General features: G+C 38.8%; 1 protein-coding gene across 5 annotated transcripts in view; it reads right to left on the bottom strand.

The window, feature by feature from the left end:
- The window catches only part of ABCB5 (ATP binding cassette subfamily B member 5), a 34,973-nt gene extending 13,769 nt beyond the window's left edge, over positions 1 to 21,204 (bottom strand). For 2 of the 5 annotated variants that reach the window (XM_009086034.4, XM_030232586.2), the window contains exons 1-18: positions 21,122 to 21,204; positions 20,327 to 20,408; positions 19,176 to 19,263; positions 18,989 to 19,037; positions 18,012 to 18,156; positions 17,515 to 17,581; positions 17,106 to 17,297; positions 15,769 to 15,940; positions 14,654 to 14,778; positions 12,120 to 12,294; positions 11,704 to 11,817; positions 10,718 to 10,828; positions 8,250 to 8,375; positions 6,809 to 7,012; positions 5,444 to 5,614; positions 2,885 to 3,046; positions 2,189 to 2,422; positions 65 to 211 (exon numbers count right to left, since the gene is read on the bottom strand). In XM_009086034.4, the coding sequence (XP_009084282.3) occupies positions 65 to 211; positions 2,189 to 2,422; positions 2,885 to 3,046; positions 5,444 to 5,614; positions 6,809 to 7,012; positions 8,250 to 8,375; positions 10,718 to 10,828; positions 11,704 to 11,817; positions 12,120 to 12,294; positions 14,654 to 14,778; positions 15,769 to 15,940; positions 17,106 to 17,297; positions 17,515 to 17,581; positions 18,012 to 18,156; positions 18,989 to 19,037; positions 19,176 to 19,263; positions 20,327 to 20,375 (2,331 nt within the window). In that variant the 5' untranslated portion in view covers positions 20,376 to 20,408; positions 21,122 to 21,204. Of the gene's footprint in view, positions 1 to 64; positions 212 to 2,188; positions 2,423 to 2,884; positions 3,047 to 5,443; positions 5,615 to 6,808; positions 7,013 to 8,249; positions 8,376 to 10,717; positions 10,829 to 11,703; positions 11,818 to 12,119; positions 12,295 to 14,653; positions 14,779 to 15,768; positions 15,941 to 17,105; positions 17,298 to 17,514; positions 17,582 to 18,011; positions 18,157 to 18,988; positions 19,038 to 19,175; positions 19,264 to 20,326; positions 20,409 to 21,073 lie in introns of those variants that run through there. The other 3 variants (XM_050971265.1, XM_050971266.1, XM_050971267.1) reach the window with 3 other exon arrangements.
- Between the last annotated feature and the right edge of the window lie 371 nt (positions 21,205 to 21,575).

Below are 21,575 nucleotides of genomic sequence, written 5' to 3'. Positions count from 1 at the left end.
AAACAAAACCCCACAAAACCAACAACAAAAGCAAAGAAAACCCCTAAACCCCCAAAAAACTTACCCCAATGATTTTTCCAAATACAACAGCAAATGCAGGATGGACTGCACCTATGACAGCAGCAGCAATCACTCCCAGCAGTACATAGAACCACTCAGGTTTGTTCAGGGCCAAGATTTTTAAGTAAGGCACATCAGGGATATTTTCTTCCTGCAGGAAAAAGTTGTAAGTTTTCCTTGGAAAGCTGGAGAACATAAAGTCCTCCAGACAGTGGGTGTTCATTAGGCCTGGAGCAGTGAACTGGTAAAATGCTGAAAGCCCTCTCTGTGCACTCAGGTCAAGCAAACATGCTGGAGATTTGCTGCTTTGCTGTTTCATGTCCTAGGACATCAACTGCACTGCAAAAACGTGTAGGCAAAAAACTTAACAAAAGGCTAAGTCATGAGGGGAGAGGGGCCAGGACAGTTCACTGGAAGCCAGATAGGACTGGTCACCATGAATGGCAACTAATATTTCAATCATTATGAGGAACTGAACGTCTCACAGTTCAGAGGACAGAAGAGACTCCTCCAGTTCAGCTAAATGCCAGTGGGCTGGCAGTAGAACAATTGGGTAGAGGTCATTTTTCCCTTTGGCAAACTATATCCAATGAATCATTACCAAAGCCAGGAACAAGGCATTTGTTTGAGTCAGTTAGCCTGTTTGTGCTTTCAAGGCACAAAAAATGTTCTGTCTTGCTTTACCACTTTATTTCAATGCCTATGCCTCCAAAGGGATATTTCTGGAAAAGTAAATAATGAAAGCATCCGAAATTAGACAAAATATTAGTCAGGATTATAAGCAAGTTGCTCTTGCTTCCTGGTTATTTTATCCTGTGTTTTAGATGCTGAATAAGGGTGGCTAAGTCTAAACTATAAAACTGGGCTGATTTTTTTCTGAAATAATTACAACTGCTGGATGTTTGACTTAATTTTTCTGAATGTGATGAATATTGTACTCTTGAGCATGAACACCCACTACTTCCTCTAAGGTATTAAGCAGTACTAATATACAGCCAAAAAGTATCTTTTGAAGTTATATGACATTTTATATGATAATGGGAATGGGTCCAGCTAGTTCTTGCTATTTGAAATATTCTTTAACTGGAAGTTGTATTTTAGAGAGGAGGAAAATCAACATATTAAAATATTTATGAAATCCTTAGTATGATTTTAATATTTATTACTGATGAGATCCTAACTTCCACAGACTTAGAGGAATTAATGGTTTTACACTGGAATTTAAATTTTAGTTTTTCACTTCAAAGGTCTTGAAATCAGGAAAAAAAACCCCCAAAAACTGAACAAAAAACTCAAGCAACCTTAATATATCAAATCACTCTTCCAATATGTTTCATGAAAAAACATGAAGTACTACTATTTTGTAGTACTTCATGAAAAAAGTACTACAAAATAAAAAACAAAATCAAGTTTCTGTTGAGCTGCTCATCCTAAGTCTGCTTCAGAATGTGCTAGAAATCTGCTCTTTTTGATGCTATGAGCAAGTTTTATTCAGCTTTGATGAAATGAAATAACTTTTCTTAAACCCAAACTTCCTACGTGACTTTTATTGATGTATGTCAACATATGTCAACCAAGTTGTTTTATCTGTAAAAACCCTGCAAAACTGAAACATGTACTAAAATAGAAAGAGTAATGAGTCTTTTAATGGAAATGCTCTTCAAAATGTCAGGGGTTCAATTATTTTTTTTTTGCTTGACATTAATGTAGTGTGATACCCCAAAGTGCCTTCAATCTCGGTATGCCCACTCCAGGGATTATATTGTCCAGCAATATTTGCAACTCAAGTACCAGGGAGTAAAGAATCTTGCAAATTAAATCTCATAACTAGCTTCAATTAGATACATAAATAAATATCTGTACCACTGAAATAATTCTCTTAAATTGTACAAAGCAATGTGACAAATCAATAGCAATTTTTTTCAAGTTCCACATTAACTCAGTAGTGTTAAAATGAAGATCTTTGTTAAGACAAATTATCCTCAGTCTGGTGAGTACTGACTGCAATAGCACCTGAGTAAGGGTTGCATAAAAGACAGCTATCTAAAAGCAATCCAAGTTACATGGCTTTTTTTTTTTATGCTTACATCTTATAATTAAAATTCTAAACTGAAGTTCTGATACCAACCTCCACCTCCTTTTGTTTCTTCTTTTTCCCAAAGGGATTTTTAGATGAACTCTTCTTGCTCTTATATTGGCTGGATCTTCTTCGCATGCTGCCTCTCCCTGGCATCACAGAGGTTTCAAAATGATTTTGAAGAGTCAGCTCTTCTACAGGATTTATGTTTTCCTCATATTCCTCAGCTCCTGCACCTTCACTATCTTCTGATGTGCCATCATCTTGAACATCACTGGTAAAACCCTAGTGAGAATTCAGGATATACATTTACAAGGCATTTTGGCTAGAAAGACTTTTTTTCCCCTCCTGAATACTGCTGTTTCAATTGTGTAACTGTAGCTGTCTATAGGCCTCATATATTCCAGTCTGCAATTACAGAGCAGTAGACTATATGATTTTGTCCCCCTCTTTTCCTTTAAAGCCATCTATGGAATCCATCTGGAATCTAACACCTCTGTGGTTATGCCCTGATTATGCAGTCTGTGCCATAAACTCACTTGTGTTTTTGTCATATTGGATTGCGTAAATATGAAACACTTATGGGTAAAACCCCCCCAAGAATTCCAAGCCCGTGTCTGTGCCCAGACTAGAATAACTGAGTAGCTGCCAGCTGGATAACATGCAGGAACTAGAGAGAAAATAGCTCCACCAACCATTTGGCAACTTTGTGAAATGGAGAAAGAAATTAAATAAATTTGCCCTTACCTGCTGCATTACAAGGGAATAGTAGACTCCTTTCTGCAGCATCAGTTCACTGTGTGTCCCTTGTTCAACCATGACACCTTTCTCAAATCCAGCAATAGTGTCAGCAGTCCTGATGGTTGACAGTCTGTGAGCAATCACAATGGTGGTACGTCCAGCCCGAGCCTACAGAAACACACAAAACCCAGTTACAGTTAAGATGTGCAAGAAAACAGCACAGAAAGAAAGTTATTTTAGCCACCTGTAACATATAATAAGTAGAAAATTTAAAAATACTTTTCTTTCTTTTAAAAGCAAAGACTGTTATTTTTTCCTGGCTTTGTGTCCTTGTTTAGCAGGCCAAGAACAGTTTCGTTTGACTAATTTAGGTAGAGAAAGCCACGTGAATCTTTTAGACAGGCAACAAATACTAAAGACCATAATTAAAATTTATTTATTATTTGACTTTTGTAATATTTGGACTGTTTGAGCTAAAGTTGCTCATAAAGTGCTTCCAAGTGCATATAAGCATGATGGGGAAATGCTCTAAGAATAGTTAGATCTTTCTGAAAACAAAGCTAGGACAACAAATATATAAAGAGCAGATATTTTCTTTGTCCCCGCAAATTTTTGGAAATACAACATCACCATAATTTCTGACAAGACTTAGCAGGAAAGAATAGAGGAGCAAACTTGCATCAAAAATGGATTTGAGCCACTCCCTTCTGAAACAAACTTATTTGACAATAATCCTACTGGGATTTGGCAGGAAGAGCTGCTGAAGTCCCATTTGGCAGGTTATGTGTTCCACCCCTCTCCAGCACTCTCACACAGACCAGAGGCACACACAGCCCTCACGCAGCAAACAAACACAGGCCACCTTGTGACTGCTGGAGAGGCTGGCTTCCCTCCATCCTGATGCCTGGAGCAGATGGCAGCTTGGCAGGAGGAGAGATCCAAGGGAACCTCACACAACAAATATGTTCTGTGAACCTGGAACCTGCTGAAAGTTTCTTGCTGCAGAAGTTGTACATCATACAGGCCCCGGAACAGGGGCATGAAGAAGATGAGGCCATCTGCAGTAGAGGACTGCTTCCATAGAAATTTGAATTCTTCCCTCTACACCGGCCATTCTCATGGACCTGATGCAGGTCACTCCTAGGAAGTTTGCCACAGTGTGGTTTTTATTCCTCTGGCCTAATGCACAAAGCCTTCACCACTGCAGCTGGGAGCTGTGATCAGAGCTAGCAAAATGCTTTGTAAGGTACAAAGTTATCTAAAAACAGCTGGCTACAAGGAACCGCACAGGAATGCCTTGAAACAGTGAGGGTTCATGAGGTTAGCATCTCTGCTCCTCAGCTGTAAAAATAATGAACAATAGTAGCACCACTTCTTCCACTCAGGGATGTTGAAATGAAATTTGGAAATCTCATTAGGGGACTACTCTGATGGACATCAAAATGCTGTGAAAACATGACTAAGTTATGATTCAGGGCTCATTTTGGTGTGTTCTGAACACATGAAGAAGGATGAGAAAGAGTTCACTTCATTGAGTGACCTCCCTCTGTTATGCACTAAATGAAGCAATAAGCTTCTGGAAAAGCTAAGTACTTGATTACAAAATTAAAAACAAACAAACAAACAAAAAACCAACAAAAACCAAAACATGCAGAAGAAAGATTATATGAATATTATTTTTGTATCTATGTGTTACTTCAATACTAATATTCCCGGAATTATATGACTATAACAAAGAGCTGCACTCTACCTCAGATTTAAACTCACTCGCAAGTGAAGATGACAAATTCTGTGTTTCCCTTGAACTGTAATGTAATTCATATTTCTCTGCATAACTACTGAAATGAAAGGCAGGATTTTTCACCTCATTTTGAAAAATATATTTAAAAAATTATTAGACAAAAGAAAAAACATTCAAGCCAAACCATGAAGTTCTTTTTCAATCAAAGCCTCTGGGTTCTATGTATGTTGATGGAAACTGCTGAAGAAGGTGGGCTGTGAAGAAGGTATCATGTGCTGATCAGAGACATGGGTACAAGATCTGACAGCTCTGCTCTGCAGCAGCACCCACCCTAGAGCTGTCAGGCTGCTAAAAGCAGGAAAAGAACAAAAATGACTAAATTTCAAGAGCTTTCTTAAAATTATGAAGCAACTCTTTAATAAAGAAAAAATACTAGGGATATCAATAACATATACTTTTCTATTAATTCACCTGAAAAAGGCCATTCCATCCTCATACCTTGCTTTGATAAGATTTTACCAGCAAATGAACAATTATGATTTGAGAAAGGGAGTGCAGGAGACCTAAGTTACAGTTCCACATGACTGTCTTCCTAATTATTAATAAGGCAAAACCAAAGCCCCTAAAAAAATCAAACCCAATTTTCAAATGAATTTTTGATGGTTCAAACTCTCTGTTAAAACACTGAAATTGAGCATCCATCCAAATTTTATTTTCCAGTGTTCTTGATTCTGATGGAAGCCTGCACTGAAAATTGTAGGCTGAGTTTCCTTAAGTGCTTGTTGCACTTTTCCATGGCAGCTGCTAGCTTCAGTGAGTCCTACCTTATCAAGAGCTGCTTGCACTATGGATTCACTCTGAGTATCTAACGCAGATGTAGCTTCATCCAGAAGAAGAATCTTGGGATTTCTTGCTAGGGCACGGGCAATAGCTATTCGTTGCTTCTGGCCTCCACTCAGTTGAGCCCCTCTTTCACCCACCATGGTGTTAAATTTCTGATAAAGAACAGAACACAAGTTGTGAGACACCTCAAATCCTCACTTCTCAACCCTAAGTACTCATCTTCTAGAAGGGTAGCTTCTTCCAGCTGACTTGAGCACAGGCAGAGCAAACAGGGAAAGACATCCATCCACCCCACCCTCCTACCCCCACATTGTGCCTGCCTAACTTTGAACTTATGATTCTTTCAATATCTTTATTATATATATTTATTATATATTTATCTTTATTGCTCAATCATTGCTCCAAACCCTGGGGTTTCTCAAGGTAAGGGATCTCTATATTTTCTGAGGATTGCCTACCTTTCCAAAAGGAATTATAAGGACACACTAATAGTGTGCCTCTTTTGAATCTGAGACACTCCCCCTTGTAGCCATGGTTTGGTTCCTACTGACCATATCACTTACTTCAAAGTCACAAGTCCCAAAGTCCACTGTAGTTTTTGATTACACAGAGTATTACATACTATTTAAAAGTAAATATGAACAAATAATTCTTCCTGAGAAGAAGGAACCTTGGAACAGATTGATATGTTTGAAATGGCACCTGCTTGAGAGATGGAGCCAAGTTCTGTAAAGCAGTAAAAGGATTTGAAATCAAATCCCAGGTGGGCACTTTTCCCACATTTTTTAACTTCAGGAGCAAAGGCAAGGACATATTATCCATTTATGAGGATGTGTTTAGAATGCTTGACCTTCCTTCTCAGCCCCATCCTGAAAGGAGTAAGGCATCTACTGGTAAGAGAGGGCTCAAAGCAGTGAGGAAGAGCTTTGTAGCTGCTAAAAGGGCATACTTATTTAGTTCAGGGCATACTTACTTACCTCCACCCACTCCCCCCATTTCCTGTTAAAGTACAGACAGCTCCTGACAAAGGGTTCTAGATTTCTGGATCTTCTTTTCAAAAGCCAACTCTTCTATGCCTTATGAGATGGGTAGGGATGGCAATACCACTGTGAAGCTTCCTTTCTCCTGAGTTAAGGCATTGACATTTTTTCTCAGACTCCAGCACAAGTCCTTTGAGAGCAACCAATCTAGTTGAAAAACTCTCTAAACTGAATGCGGCTGGAGGCAATAAGTATATTTTGAGAAGTTGCAGTTAACTTCAATTCCCATGCTCTGCCTCTCAGAAACAGGACACCAGCCTAAATGGACCTTTCATTCTTATACTCAAAATAAGTTCATGAACTTACATCAGGCAGTCTAGATATAAAGTCAAAAGCATTGGCTTCCTTGGCTGCTTGCTCAATTTCAGCATCAGTAATGTCTTCTCTGCCATAGCGAATGTTCTCAGCTATTGTGGTTGCAAACAAAACAGGCTCTTGGCTCACAATGCCAATATTTTCTCGTAGCCACTTTATGTTAAGGGTCCGAATATCCCGACCATCTAATAAAATCTGAGAGGAAAAGAGTGTGTCAAAGAAGTCAAGGAAATGCACTCTGTTCATAATAAAGCAACTAATTACTCTTACTAGAATGAAGCATCAATCAGAAGGTTTTTAAAGACTTTTTTTAAAGTCTTTAATAGAAAACTATGTTGGGGGAGAAGCTACAACTGCAGTTTTTCCATTCATTGCACAAGACAGAAAATTATGATGAGCAGCATAAACATAGAAGACATCAGGGGCTTTTTTCCCCCCCCATTTGTTATCCCCCAATAACCATCGTGTCTGAGTTGGCTTAGGAATTTTACAGCTTCCTTGCACACTTTGTACATGATTCTCATGCCCCTGTGCCAGTTTGATGTCCTCACTATTGCAGCTACACAATCATCTCTGTGGCTGTGCTTAGCACCAGATCAAAGAGAATCCAAGTTGACTAAAAGGAAAGGGAAAGTAATTTTTAACCTAGGTAATTTGCAGTGCGGTCCTATGAACATTGGCATTGACACAGCAAAATGAGGCATGGGGGCAGGAATGAACAGCCACAAGAAAACTAAATTTAAGAAAGAATTGTGTTGAAAACAGCTGCCTTGATACCTTAGAACTGATAATTCAATTTTTCATATTTGAAATGTTTACCCAATTTCAACTAGCATCCTTCAAATATAAAGAACAAAAAGCAAATTTTCTTAAAAATAAATTGTTTCATTTCTCTCTTTTTCCCTTTGGAAATTTCACGGGGGAAGTATTTACCATTTACCAACTGGATTTAGTGTTTAGTGGTAAAAAACATACAATGCATAGTGATGGAAACTTCTGCTGTGGATTAGCAGACAGTGAAAAACAAGAAATCAGCCATTTAAAATAGGAAAACTCTCCCCAGGTTTTTGCTTACTTTCAATAAAAAGGAAGCAAAATACAGCAGGACTCTATTGGATTATGCTTTACCTAAAAATGTTTAGGGAATTTTTCAAATGAACAGTTTATAATTATTTTAAATTCAGATCTTGCAAGTCTACTCCAAGACTTGTGGCATTTGCTATTTGTGACGGAGTACTGTAAGAAGGAGCAGAATAATGAAGTCAAGCCAACAAGAGAAGATAGTTCATTTGAAATTTAAATTGTGGAAATATGAACTATGCAGATATATGGTGAAATTCACCTAAAATAGAAAGCAAGTTTGAGTCCATATGGGAAACTCATGCACGTCTTAATAGCTCTGAGTTTTTACAATTCCTTTGGAGACACTCACTTCTCCCTGGTCAGGATCATAGAATCTCTGCAGCAACTGAACAGTAGTGCTTTTTCCACAGCCACTGGCACCAACTAAAGCAATGGTATTCCCAGTTTGAACTTTCAAGTTTAGACCTTCGAGGATCTAGAAATAAAAAAGTATATACATATTAGTTTAAGAAGTTTGATTAGAGAACTGTCTGTCAAGGTAAGTATAGCTGTTGCTATCAAGGCAGTAGTGAGGGCCACCGTTTGAAGGTATGGCAACATTAATATTATGAACGTATAATTGTATTGTATTATTGACAACCATAATATAATAATTTTACCTGGGAATATCCTGGAGCACTGATAGCAAAAAGTCTTCATCTATGCTTGTGAAATGTATTAGCCTTTGAAACAGGAGGGTTGCATGCAACCTGCCTTTTGGGAATGGCCCGTAGATCCTTCTGGCTACCAAAACAAGCCTGGGAATTTTTTGAGAAGATTGATAACTGGAACAGGCCAAGTTCATGCCAAGAAACATTTTAAGAGTTCCCTTGCATAGACCATTGCATTCCATTGCCTGGGAAAATTCCCCAGCACGCTCAAACTAATATAGACACAGCCACACTACTCTGAACTTCATAGCTAATTTTCTCTGATTTGTGTGATCTAGTAGCAAGCTTGGGGTTTTAAATTATCCTGCTGTCCTCCATTTTCCAGAGCATAATAATTATGAATCTCACAGAAAATTATTTTCAGGTGCTAAGAGGTATCACTGAAAACCAGGTCTGCTTTCTTCTATTTTTAAAATATAAATGGCTGTTTTGACAAAGTAATTGCTGGGAAGCCCTTAATAAGTCCCATTCCTTATTTTTAACAGGCTCAGCAACCTGCAGAGTAGCTGCAGTTAATGATATCGTTTTTGCTGTTTACACATTTAGAGAACATTTTACCTCAAAAGATGTCCATGTCACTACAAGTTATGCTGTGTAGTTGCCAAAATATTTGGCTGCTATGGGAACTCTTCTTGTTTATACCAGGCTGATTTATAAGTTTGCCTACACATGTTTTTTCAATGAGAGATTAAAATAGTTACAATATTCCTCTCCTATCCCAGTATTACATCCACACAGTTTTACATCCCCAGGAAGCTGATATCCTGGTGCCTGCATTATCAAGAATAAACTTGATTCTAGATACCACAATATCTCCAGATGCAAATAATTGCTACACTAGGCTAGTTCTAACTCTTTTTCACCTGGCAATGCATTGCCAAGATTAAACCAACAGAAACTGTACTACTTAGATCTCTTTGATGTGGTTTAACCTGGACAGGAAAGGTTATAATGTGTTGCATCAACTGCTTGAGATTGTGGGTAACTTCTACACAGCTTTGCTGATTCCTTTGGCTCTGCTAAATAACAATGATGCTCTTAGTAGGGAGAGATGCTGACTCAGATTTGGGAAGGATGAGAAATATTTTTTATTTCCCTCCCACTTGGTATGCTGACACACAACATAGCAAAGCAGCTTGAATAGGATTTTTAGGAAGAAGGATGAAGACTCTGCTCTGTCCCTTCAGATTTCTGAGCCAAGAGGGATAGAAGATGCATTGTAAAAAATTCAGTTGAGGAGAAAGCCCAGCTCTGAATCTGCCCTCCAGACATCACAGTGTCCTGCAAACAGATTTGATGCACAATGGGACAGACCTCAGACCTTTTCCCTCAATGGGAAAAGCCACCTGAAAAAACAGCCAGAGAAGTATAAACATTCCCATGCTCACCACTAAATCATCACGTCAAGTTTTTAATTGTTGACATTTGAAATCTCTATTTCCACCTTGTTCTTCACCAAGAAAGAAAGAAGAGCAGCAAATTCCTTTCCCTTTCACCTTCATCAAGGTGTTTAAAAGATTGCAAAAAAATACGGCAGAGAGGTCAAACCAACTGTGCCACCACAAAAGCAATCACCATGACATGATGTACACAGGTCACTGTGGAAACTGAACTAGCAAAGAGCAGGCACAACAGTCTCTTGAACAGCAATTTCAACATATTCCCAAAACCATGTTTGACTTCCAAATGTACATTTAAGATGATATGTTCACAAAAATACACTATCAATGTATTGAAAGTCTATCTCTGATAATTTTTCACACAGGATGTCATAACTCCAAAGAGCCAAGAAACCAGAAAAAAGTAATTTTCTGGTTTAACTGCTTAAAGTCTGGAAGCCTTAATGAAAGATTTTGAAAAATCTTACTTGATTTATCAAAACTCTTTATCATAGAAATTCAGACTAGGAACAACAAACATTAGATTTGTCCTGCAGAAAAGAATGAGGTACACAGTGACAGCAGATCTAGAGCTTTGTCTTTGTGCATCACTGGGGGGAAAATTATGCCCCATCCCCCAAACCAGGAATGCCTTTCACATTCAAAGACAAAATTAGACAATATGGACACAAGTTGAATAAGTTCAGTAGTCTAAAGAGAACACTTACTTTAGCATCAGGTCTGGAAGGGTAACTGAAATGGATGTTTCTGAATTCAATTTCTCCTATGAGTTTGTCTGGCTTGTAACCTTCCTTAGAACTGCTATCTATGAGCCGTTTCTGGAAAGAGGTTTGGAAAATAAATTGGTGGTTATTTCACTTTTGGAGCTGTTATTTCTGCTACATGCATTACACTTTACTTTCTCAGAGGCTGGTTTACACTGCAGTGCATTGTTGCAGAACTGCTGCATTTTACCTGCAGAATGCTGAATATGGGGGAACACCAAATCAAGAATTCTACTTGACAAATATAGTGCATTTTCAAAAGCAACAACATCCACAGCAGAAAATCTGTAACTGCAGAACTTAACTGCATTCTCTTGCAACCAAATCATGGGCCTCAGTAATCTGTAAAGGAGGGTTTTATACTTGCATCAAAAAGAATGATGTAGCCATTTCTCCATGAACTTTTGATTCCTACTTTAAAATATTTTATATACACAGATATGCAATTGCTGCATAGCACAGCAACATCAAGATAATGATGAGGAAAACCTTTTTTATAGTAACTTCAGCATTACAGATTATTATTGCTGTAACTTTCAATAGTGATGATTAATCCCCTCCTCACCAATTCCCTCTCCCCAATAAACCCCATCTCAGCTGAATTTGTGCATACATGCATTTTTAAAAATTAGTATAGTGCCATACTACTTTCCCTCTTGTGCTGAAAGTCTAGTATTAGAGAAATACCTCAACCTTATATCTCAGACACACATACCAGGTTTTTGTACAGCTTTCACTGTAACAAAGAGGCTGGGGTTTTTTAGATCGATGAAAATATTGTGTGTTTCTGTAGTAAATATCTATAGAGCTGATGATTTGGGGCTTTAGAGTGCTTTTGTTACATTTCTCAAGGGAAAAAGAATAAAAAGGAGAAGGAAGGGAAGTTAAGTTAGTTGAAAGACTTCCATTCTATGTGGTTAGATGTTTACCTTATTGATAATCTTATATACTTCATAGGCAGCCCCACGTGCACTGGCCACACTCTCCAGGTTAGGAGCTGCCTGGCCCAGGCAGAAAGCTCCAACAAGCACAGAGAAGAACACCTGTGGGAGACAGAGAGGAGCATTGCAGTCAATGATTACAGTGCCACCAGTGCCTACATGGGCACTAGAAAGACTTAAGCACCAGCTTTAGGTGATTCATCCCACCTTACAAATAGAGTCCAAGACAATCAAACTTGTTTTATTAAAAGCTAGGCAAGATGAATACCATTCAGTTGTTTTATACTAAGTGAGTCTCTGACAGCTAATTTAGCAAGCACATGGCAGAAAACAGAGACACCACTTACATAACTTTCCCTGAGGATACAAAAGATTTTTCAAAAGCTGCATTTTGCTGTACTTACAATTAATACACGGCCGATGTCATAATGTGGATCCTCAGCAGTGAGCTTGGTCCCATACCAAAATGCAAGAGCATAGGATCCAAAGATAAAAAATTGTGAAAGACCTAGGCATGTGTTAGTGGTAATTGATTTTTTCATTCCAACACGTTTAGCCATCTCTAAGTTACCATCATATCTGAAAGTGAGTAAGGAAACCATTAATTTGACAGGTACCACGTGCCATTCTGGTTAATACTTCCCAGTGCCCTTTTCCTAATTAACAGGATTTATGTAAGAAAAACAATTAAAATCTCAAAGAGAATACAGGGGGTTTTCTTTTTTTTTTTTTAAAGAGGACTTTTAGGGGAGGTAATTAATTTGAATAAATCTGCTCTGACATATGCCAACAATATTGCCATACTGTTATCGAAGACATTCAGAAAACAATTATGCATCACAACTTTGTTATCACAACAGAAGATGCAATAGCACTCTTGAACTCATTGTTTCCATTAATCCTGAAAGGAAACCTTGAAAAGGTTTTAGCAGCATTGTTCATCAGAAAAGTAAAAGTTAGTTGTCCACATTTAAAATAGGCAAAATAAAAAGAAAATCCTCTAAAAATCCCAGGCAGTAGGGAAGGAGATAAATGAGAGCTCCCTCCAAGTGCAAAGTTGTTCTCTTACCGGCCATTTTTGGATGTCAAGTATTTTTCCCTTAGGTCAGTTTACTGATTAACATATATAACCAATGGAAGATCAGTATAGAGACTAAAAAGTTCAACTAGAGAATTATTTTTTCCAAGGATGGTTCAAATTCATTCACTCATCCATAGTTTTCAGCAAGTAGCTTTCATTTACTCAAGCTCATTATGCAAAGTGTAGCCTAGGAATAGTATAACTTTCTACCTGTAATCAACATGCTCAGTAGCTTGCACACTTTTCCCAATATGTATTCTCAATAAAGTACAATCCCATCCTAGGAAGACATGCAATTCATTCAGCTGGGAGGCAATCTTAAAAAAAATGCATTAATTTTGTTCATATAAATTTCTAAGATTCCACTAGCACTGTATTTGTTAGCCAAACATATTGAAATATTTTAACTTGATTGTGTTCTTAAAACCAGGCTCTAGGTTTGAGTCAGCAGCATCATAGGTCTTCCAGGGAAATGGGTATTGTATTTAAGTAGTGTGATAAATACAGGTGATCACTCAAGTACTGAGGAAAAGCCAAGCCACTACCTGAAACTAAAGGTGACTGAGGATCCCTTGCAAGAGTAAACTTTTGCTGTCAGTGGAAGCACTGTGCAGTGAAAGGATGCTTTTCCTAACTCTGAGGTCAGCATTCAAGAGCTGTGAAGGAGTCACAATCCACTATCTGAAAAATGGACTCTCTGGAAGGAGTTTGTCCCAAGTAGAAGATGTTCCCAAGGGAGCCACTGTGCTTGTTTGTTTTAGATTAAACGAAAGTAGAACTGTGGAAGAAACTGACTGGGTAATCATAAAAAGGAAAGGCTTTACTTGACTCAGTTATCAGTTATTTTGTCTTTAGACAAAATATTTTAAATTAATATTGACAGCTCCTGTAATTTAAATTTCTAACACTGGTAATTGCAGAATACGGGGAGAAGGGCAGGGAGCAACTTATCTGGCTCATCTTAGGGCTTTTTTTGCCTTTACTGTGCAACAGGAACAGTACAAATGCTATTGCATCTTAAAAACAAATTCCAGTAAGCAGAAGACAGGGCTATAAGATAGTCAGAGCTCAGTCCCTGGAAGCAAATACAGGAACAGGCCACAGGATCCTAAGCTAGGGTTCACACCACCTTAAAAACTCTGCACAAGATGAAGGCAAATATGAGCTGAAAAAGATAGAAGAGTTTCATGGGGCATATGGATCAGCTCATCTGCTTTGCCTTTCCCAACTGCATGGAATCAGTGATTATGTATTTGTATAAATTTGTATTGGTGTGAAAAAATTTATTGCTTATGCTTGTGGAGTTATCTGATATACACGTCAAAAAGTTTGTGGCCAGCCACAATCATTCCACCTTTTATGCATGACTAGGGCCAACACTGGGCAGCTACAGTTGTTTGCAAGTCATTAAAGCTGCAAATCATTGTAAAAGCCAGTAATGTGATTTTGCCCAAGGCTGATATCCAGTGTAGTTTAAAAATAAGCTCAGTAATCAAAGATCAGAGCTTATACTCTAGAAGATAAGCAACTGATTGCATGCTTTGCTGAATCTGACTCATGGGTAAAGGTAACCTTCCCACCACTTTCACATTTAGTTCAACTCCAGATCTCCATCAAAGGAGAAATTTTCATCTCTGCTGCAGTGACAACACCAAGTAGTCCATATTCACTGACTAGGTCTATTTGCACACCTTTGTTTTCAGCTGATTTTTCCACTTACAGAAAGACAAAATGACACTCAGGAGAATCTCATCCCTCTGCCACTCCAAAAAATAAAAAAAAAATATTCCCACAAAATAAATCCACAACTAAATGTCCTTGCCACATTTAAATATAATTATTGATTTTAAAACTTACTTCTCTAATGCCTTTTGCTGTCCATTGAAAGCCACAACAGTCCTGATTGCTGTCAAAATTTCTTCTGCCACTGCTCCTGCTTTGGCATAAGCAGACAGCTCTTTAGCAGTAAGGGATGCCAGGAGCTGAAAAGTTGGAAAACAGCTGTTATTGCAGCCTACTGAAAGAATACACACACTGCTTTGTTAAATAAGAACAATCCCAAAAGGTGCACAAGACAAGACTCTAGCAACATGAGGCTCAGCTCCTCCCCATACCCTGAATTTCCCTCAAATAGAGTTCAATTTATCATCATCTCCTCATTACAATCAAAGGCTACACAAACATCAGGTGAGCTTTCTGATCCATCTGCTTTCCTCCCAAGCCTACAAACTACACTGGGAAGAGTGAAGCAGGGATTGCTGTAGCTGCTCTGACTTTCTGAGGTGTTCAGACACTAAAGCACCAGCAGATATTGAAGAAAGCAAGAAAATCACATTACAGCCTCTAACATGCTTTCTCTTAGCTTATTTGTAATGCTTCAAGTAGGAAAAAACCCACAAAATCATAAAAATAGCCACTCAGGAGTATGAGCCATACACATGAATGTGGCTAAATAGTACATAAGGGGAAAGCTTTCCGATCTGAAAGGGAAAACTCTCCAGCCATCTCACTGATTTATACCACTTCAGTTTTCAGCACCTGTATGTATCTGCATAGCTGTATAGATTTATTCTGCACACAGCATGAAACTTGGTAAATTATTTGCAAGAGAGTGGTACATGCATGTGCAGATGGAAAGAGGTTGAAAGGTATTTGTGCTAGGAGGGAAAAGCTGGGCTTCCCCAGTGCTTGCCATGAGGAAATTGCTGTGCCAGAAAGATGCTCTGATGTAGATTACCCTCATGCAACATGGCATGAGGAGAGGATACGCAGACAGAAGGAACACAACTTACAAGAGTGTGCTTGGGAACCCAGAGAAAGGCTGCAGGAAGAGTAGAAATCAAAGTAAGAGTGGGGCCAATCTCCCAAATTAGAAACCACATTAGGGTTTCTCCCGTTCTCTGCCCCTTTTCTGTGCATAAGAATTGTAAGGTATTTCTGGTTTCTTTGTTTAAAAATCCCCACACACTTACAGTTGACCAAACTGCTGCTGATGCAGCAAGAAGTGGGCTGACTGACAAAACCACCAGTGTCAGCTTCCACCCATAGATGAATCCTATAATAAGCCCTGACACAAACGTGGAAAAAAACTGCAGAAATATACTGATCTTGTCTCCGATGCCTTCACGGATGGTGTTGATATCACTTTAAATAACAATAATAAAAAAAAGATCTGTTAGCATAGAATGACTCTCATTTTGACTCCCTCCCCCTTTTCTTGCTCTGTGGCCTCATGTCAGGAGCTTTGCCATTTCCTAACTGGCATAAGAAAATTTCTAACCACAGCTACTGAACTGTACCATTAGGCTCTTCTGTAGCCAAAACACAGCAGAAACCTCCTGGTTTTAAAGATTCATTTTCTGTATTCTCAACATTCTCTGCTGCTTCTGTGCCATGTCACTAGGTCACCAATGACCTAGTTTCCTCATCTGGCATCCAAATAGAGCAATATAAGTAAACAATCAAGTGACCTCTTCACCCAACTTGACCATCTCTAAATGATTTATTCTGCTCAGCTCTCTGATGCATTTTATATTCGTAATTTTGGCTACTGACTCAGATAAAGAGCTACCTCCATTCCATCATGCCATTATTTGGAATAACCTCAATTTTTATTACAAATTTTCTTCCTTATTTTCTCTTCCCAGAACACACAGATATTAGAGTTGAGAGTGGTTTCATTTAAGCTTCTTGTACACTTTTTTTCTGTGTCCAAAGCTACTACAAAATCCAGAAAGTATTTTTTAAAAAAATACTGCTCACACATATAATCCCATAGTACACAGGCATTACACTCCTCACCCCTAAATCTATTTAAATTTATGGAACAGCTCCAAAGACTTTAACTGGCTAGATAGACTAGTGCCTGAGATACAAGTACAAGCCAAACTCGTACAAGTACTGATACTGAAGTACAGGCTCATTTCCATTCAATTAAGTGTCAGCTCTTGGTGTGTATAAACTAGGTGGAGACAGCAGAGCTGTTTGTTTAGCAGTGGCTGAACATGTACTTCATGGACTTCAGAAATCCAGTATCAGGCATTTCATGAAAAAAACCCCTTCCAATGCACATGTCACAAACTGAACAAATGAGGCAGAAAAGGACAATGAATTTCTCACTTTGAGCTGCAATATGTCACACTTTAGGTTTGGTAGACTTTTTTTTTTTGTTGTTTTTTTGTTTTTTTGTTTTTAAACTCTCTATAGGCTATTCTGCTGAGATAAATGTCAGTTTTCTTTTAAGTGCCGCACTTGGGGGTGTGTGTATGCGTGTAAAAAAAAAAAAGCAAAAACAAAACAGAACCCTCACTCTGTCAGTCTGGTGTTCAGTGCTCCTATCTGGGTAATATCAAACCAAGCCATCTCCTGATGGAGCACTGCAAAAAAGAACTTCTGCCGGATCCTTGTGGTTTGCCTTGCAGCAGTAACCAGAAATGTCCACACTTGGATGGTGCTCAGGATCATCACAGCAAAGCCAATTGCCACGTAGTAGTAAGCGTACCTGGGACAAGGGAACAAAAGTCCATGTGATCCCACTGTAGGTCATGAGAGAAGTTAGACACACAGAGCAGCAGCTAGTCTTCATTAATCACACCAAAGGAAACACTGAAGCTTGTGATGCATTATTGGGAAAGCAAACGTGGCTTCTGCTCAAACAGATAGCACAGTAAAAGAAAACCCTCTAATACATTATTAACAGGATAACTACAGACCCTTACTTTGTCATTTCACCTTCTATATCCACACCTGGATTTGATGGGCAGTTGGAATTGTTTACTGAAGTATCTGTGAAGAGGAAACAAACAGTAGGAATATTTGTGGAAGTGCTATATAGAAGAATTGATTCATGGCAATATGGGGTCGTCAAGTTTGGGAATGCTTTGTATTTTGCAAGTGGGGTCTTGCAATACAAACTTAAATACAAAATAATTTGCAAATACACATTTTTAAGCAATTAGTGATAATTGAGGTTGATCGTACTCCCTACTGTCTCAACAAAGTACATTCATAATGTGCACATCCAATGCTTTGGTTTTGCCCTGGTCTAGTCATTAAAGATGGATTGAAATGACTGGGTTATTTCCAGCAGGATGAGTGTTGCTCATTATATGCTTCCTGAGATATGTATCAGTGTATAGTCTGGAGGGAAAAAAGAATCTTAGCCTCAGTAGCAAGCACAGCTGACATGTAGAGAAATTAAATTTAAACTTTTTACCATTGGATTGCACGCCACTTAGCACAAAGCTGTTTGTCATCTCTCCAAAGATAATGATCATAAGTGGCATTCCAGTACCATTTGCAGCTGCTGCAACCAAACCAACTACCATCAACAGGACATCCACCTCATCAGCATAGCGAAACTAGGTAAGCATTAGAAAGAAAAAGAAAAAAGAGAAAAGAATGACATTACACCTGACAGTTCATGCATTTGCTACAGTACAGCAGACTCTCAGAACATGCTCCATCCACATATTCTAAGTAGCAGCACTCCAACTGAAGGCAAACTCAGTACACAAGGATTTTGTAGTAATGCAACACATCTTCAAATTAGTACCCAGGCTGCTAAGAGAACACTGGCAGGACACAGATTCTCAGTCTGGGAAAAAACAACATGCTTGCAAGTGATGATGACCTTTGTAGAATATATTGCATTTTATGTTCAATTGAGTTACATATTTACTAAGATAATGCCTCTACTATGTAAACAAGAGTGAGTTATTGACCAGCACCTGGCTTATACCTACCAGTAGAAAATGTTTTAAGCAGAGATAGACTGTATCTTAAGAGTTGTCTACCCCTGAAGCTTTGTTTTGTTTGAAGAAGGGTGTGAATTTGAACTGCTATAGATATCCCAGGATGTGGTTAATCTGAAATCAGAGCATTTTATTCCTGACTGGCCTAACCATCTCATAAAGTGCAAACATACATGGAATAAACCACAGAAGAATAAAACTTTTCTCATTTCAGAGTAATCAAGTCCACATGTAAGAACTATTTTGTTTGGGAATAGCTGTCCTACAGAAAACTGCCACAAAACCATTATCACTGGTTCTCAGATAGCAGCTCTAGAATCAGTAGTCCTCAGGCTTCTTCTCCAATTTTTAGTTGCCTATGGATTATCATTCATAAAAAGCTCACAATGTCAAAGAAAGAAAAGAAAGTATAAAGCAGACCATCAGACAGGACACTAACCAATTCAAAAATGCCAACCATTCGTTTCTCTGGCTTCTCATCTTCCTTCCTAGAGTAGAGTACAAAAGACTAATTAAGATGAGGGGGTTTTTAGCAAACCTGTATTAAGCTCTTCTCCTCCTCCTCCTCCTCCTGCCCCTCTGACATCCCCATACACCCAGTTAACTTTAAGTTAAAAAATACCTACATTTCCTTCTTGGGCTTTAACTGGTCAATTTGTTCTACATGTTCTTCACGCTGGAAAGAAGGATCATCACACTCCTTGCTTCCTGATTCTGTGAAATAAAAAGACTTTTTTAGCAAAATAATCCATCTATTGTACAACTTCTGGGGTCTTTCACTGCTGATTCTTTTGCATTTAAAGACTCGTTTTTTCTCACAATATTGCGAGGGGGTTTCAAGAAAAATTCACCAGGCTCTTTCTCTTCAGTTCATCATTATTCCCAGAAAAAGCTTCCATGTCCATTTTTGAGATGGAAACAACTTCATTTTCATAATTACAATGTATTTATTCAGAAAGATTATCAAAGGCTAAAAGAAAGAATTAATTCTTCCTTCATATACCTGCCCAACTCAACACAAATTTGTGAGAAGTCCTCACAAAATAAGTGGAGTTGCTTAAAGTGAAGGTTACATTTGCTGTAGGTAACACAGAACAGGTGGCAGTTAACTAAAGAATCATGTCCTTGACTCTAATAACCATCTTCACTATTCCACTGCAGTAGTTGTTACATGTCCCACTTTCTTTGTGCTGGCTGGGAGCTTCAGAAAGTTAGATAAAAGCATAATCCTACCCAGGAAGCTTATGGTTCTAAATGCATAAAGTAAGACACAAAAATATATATAAAGGAACAGATGAGCAACCACAGTGAGGAGCTAGCTGTAAAACAAAAGGAGACAAGGTGCTTCCCATACCAGCCACTCCCAATTTACATTTATCTTAACTTTCACGGCTGACTCACAAAGAGGAGAATTTTTACCTACTGTTTTAAGGTTAGTTGGCCCACAACAGCTGTTTGAGACAACAATTTGAAAGCAATAACGTTCTTCCAGCTCACCTCAGGAGAATTTTCATGCCCAGGCTAGGACCCTCCTGAGTCCTAGTTTTACAAACACAAATCCTACAGTTTTACAAACACAAATCATTTTTGCTGAACTTGACTGAATGATTCACACAAAAATATTTTATAGGTGTGGCTTCAATTCACTCATTCGCAGGAAACTTATCATGTTATCACCTACAAAATCACTATGGCAATCAGGAGAGCTTTACAACATTCTTTAGTTTCAAATCTGTGGAACATATTCCTCAAACACATTTGTGGTGTTCCTTCTTACCAGGATGGGAGAGGTTCTGTTCCATGGAATTTGCAGAATAATCCTTCATTGTTCTTTTTGTTGCATAATTATTAGTTAGAACCTGCAATAAGCCCCCCCCAAAGAACACTTTGATTTAGTAAATATTTAAAGACTTCACATCTGTGGGTTTTCCCATGACACATCACATTTTGGTCTCAACAATATTCTACTTAAACAGAAAGATTAAAAACAAAAAAAAAAAAAAAGCATGAACAAATAAGTACTACTAGTGAGCTATTAAGAACAGTGCACAGTATTACTAGGCAACTTAGGTCAGTAGCCTGTTTTAGTAGTATTTTATGATAAATCCTGAAATCATTAATATAAAAGTTACTGCAAACAATCTATTTTTTGCAGAAATAGATGATTTCCCTCATTCCCTTATGTTTGATTAGAACTAAACAAACAGGCATAACATGGTCATGAGTATGATCATAAGACACTCACTCGTTATGCCATGTGGTACTAGGATGCATTTAGAGAGGCAGTAAATAAGTGATGCTCTTAGTTTCCCCAGGCTTTTCTTCTAGATCTATCAAATGTATAAAAACAAACAAACAAACAAACAAACAAAAAAACCCCAACAAACAACAGCAACAAAATCCCTAGCAAAAAGCCACAAGTGAATCTGATGAAGCCTAAAACAACATCGGTAAGAAAACGCCTAATCGACTTCAGATAAAGAGAAAAAAAAAAAAAACCACAAAATAAAAAACCCCAAAACACCTGTTCGATTTCTGGCCGTGGTTTTCCCCTCTCGTTATTTCAGCTCACCTGCACAGCCAGCCGCTCGCGTGGGTGGCTGCAGCCCCGGCGGCGCGGTCCCGCAAGGCGCCTCCGCAGAGCCCGTCCCGGCCTTTATGGGGCGGCACCGCCCTCCCGCCCGCGGCTCGGGTTGCAGATGAAGGTCGGCGCCGCGGCCGGGCAGAGCTGCTCTCGGCTCGCGTTGCAGATGAAGGTCAGGCCGCACCAGCCAGGCAGAGCCGCCCAGGATAAGGGGTGTGCAGAGGGATGCCGGCCGGCTCCTGCCCTCTGTCGCCTTTCAGAAGCCGCCCGAGGGTGTCCGAGCCTGCAAAGCGCGCACGGAGAGCCCATCAGCCCCTTCCGCAGCACCGCTTCCGTGCTGACACTCGCATAGTTAATCTTAGAAGGGGACCACTGGATGTCATCCTGGATGGCCCAACCCCTCTGCTCTAGTGGAGTCATCTAGAGCACATAACTTAGGATT

This window comes from Serinus canaria, chromosome 2, assembly GCF_022539315.1.
Source record: "Serinus canaria isolate serCan28SL12 chromosome 2, serCan2020, whole genome shotgun sequence".
Classification (NCBI taxonomy): Eukaryota; Metazoa; Chordata; class Aves; order Passeriformes; family Fringillidae; genus Serinus; species Serinus canaria.
The sequence above is the reverse complement of the archived record's forward strand: the minus strand, read 5'-3'. Positions and strand labels throughout refer to the sequence as shown.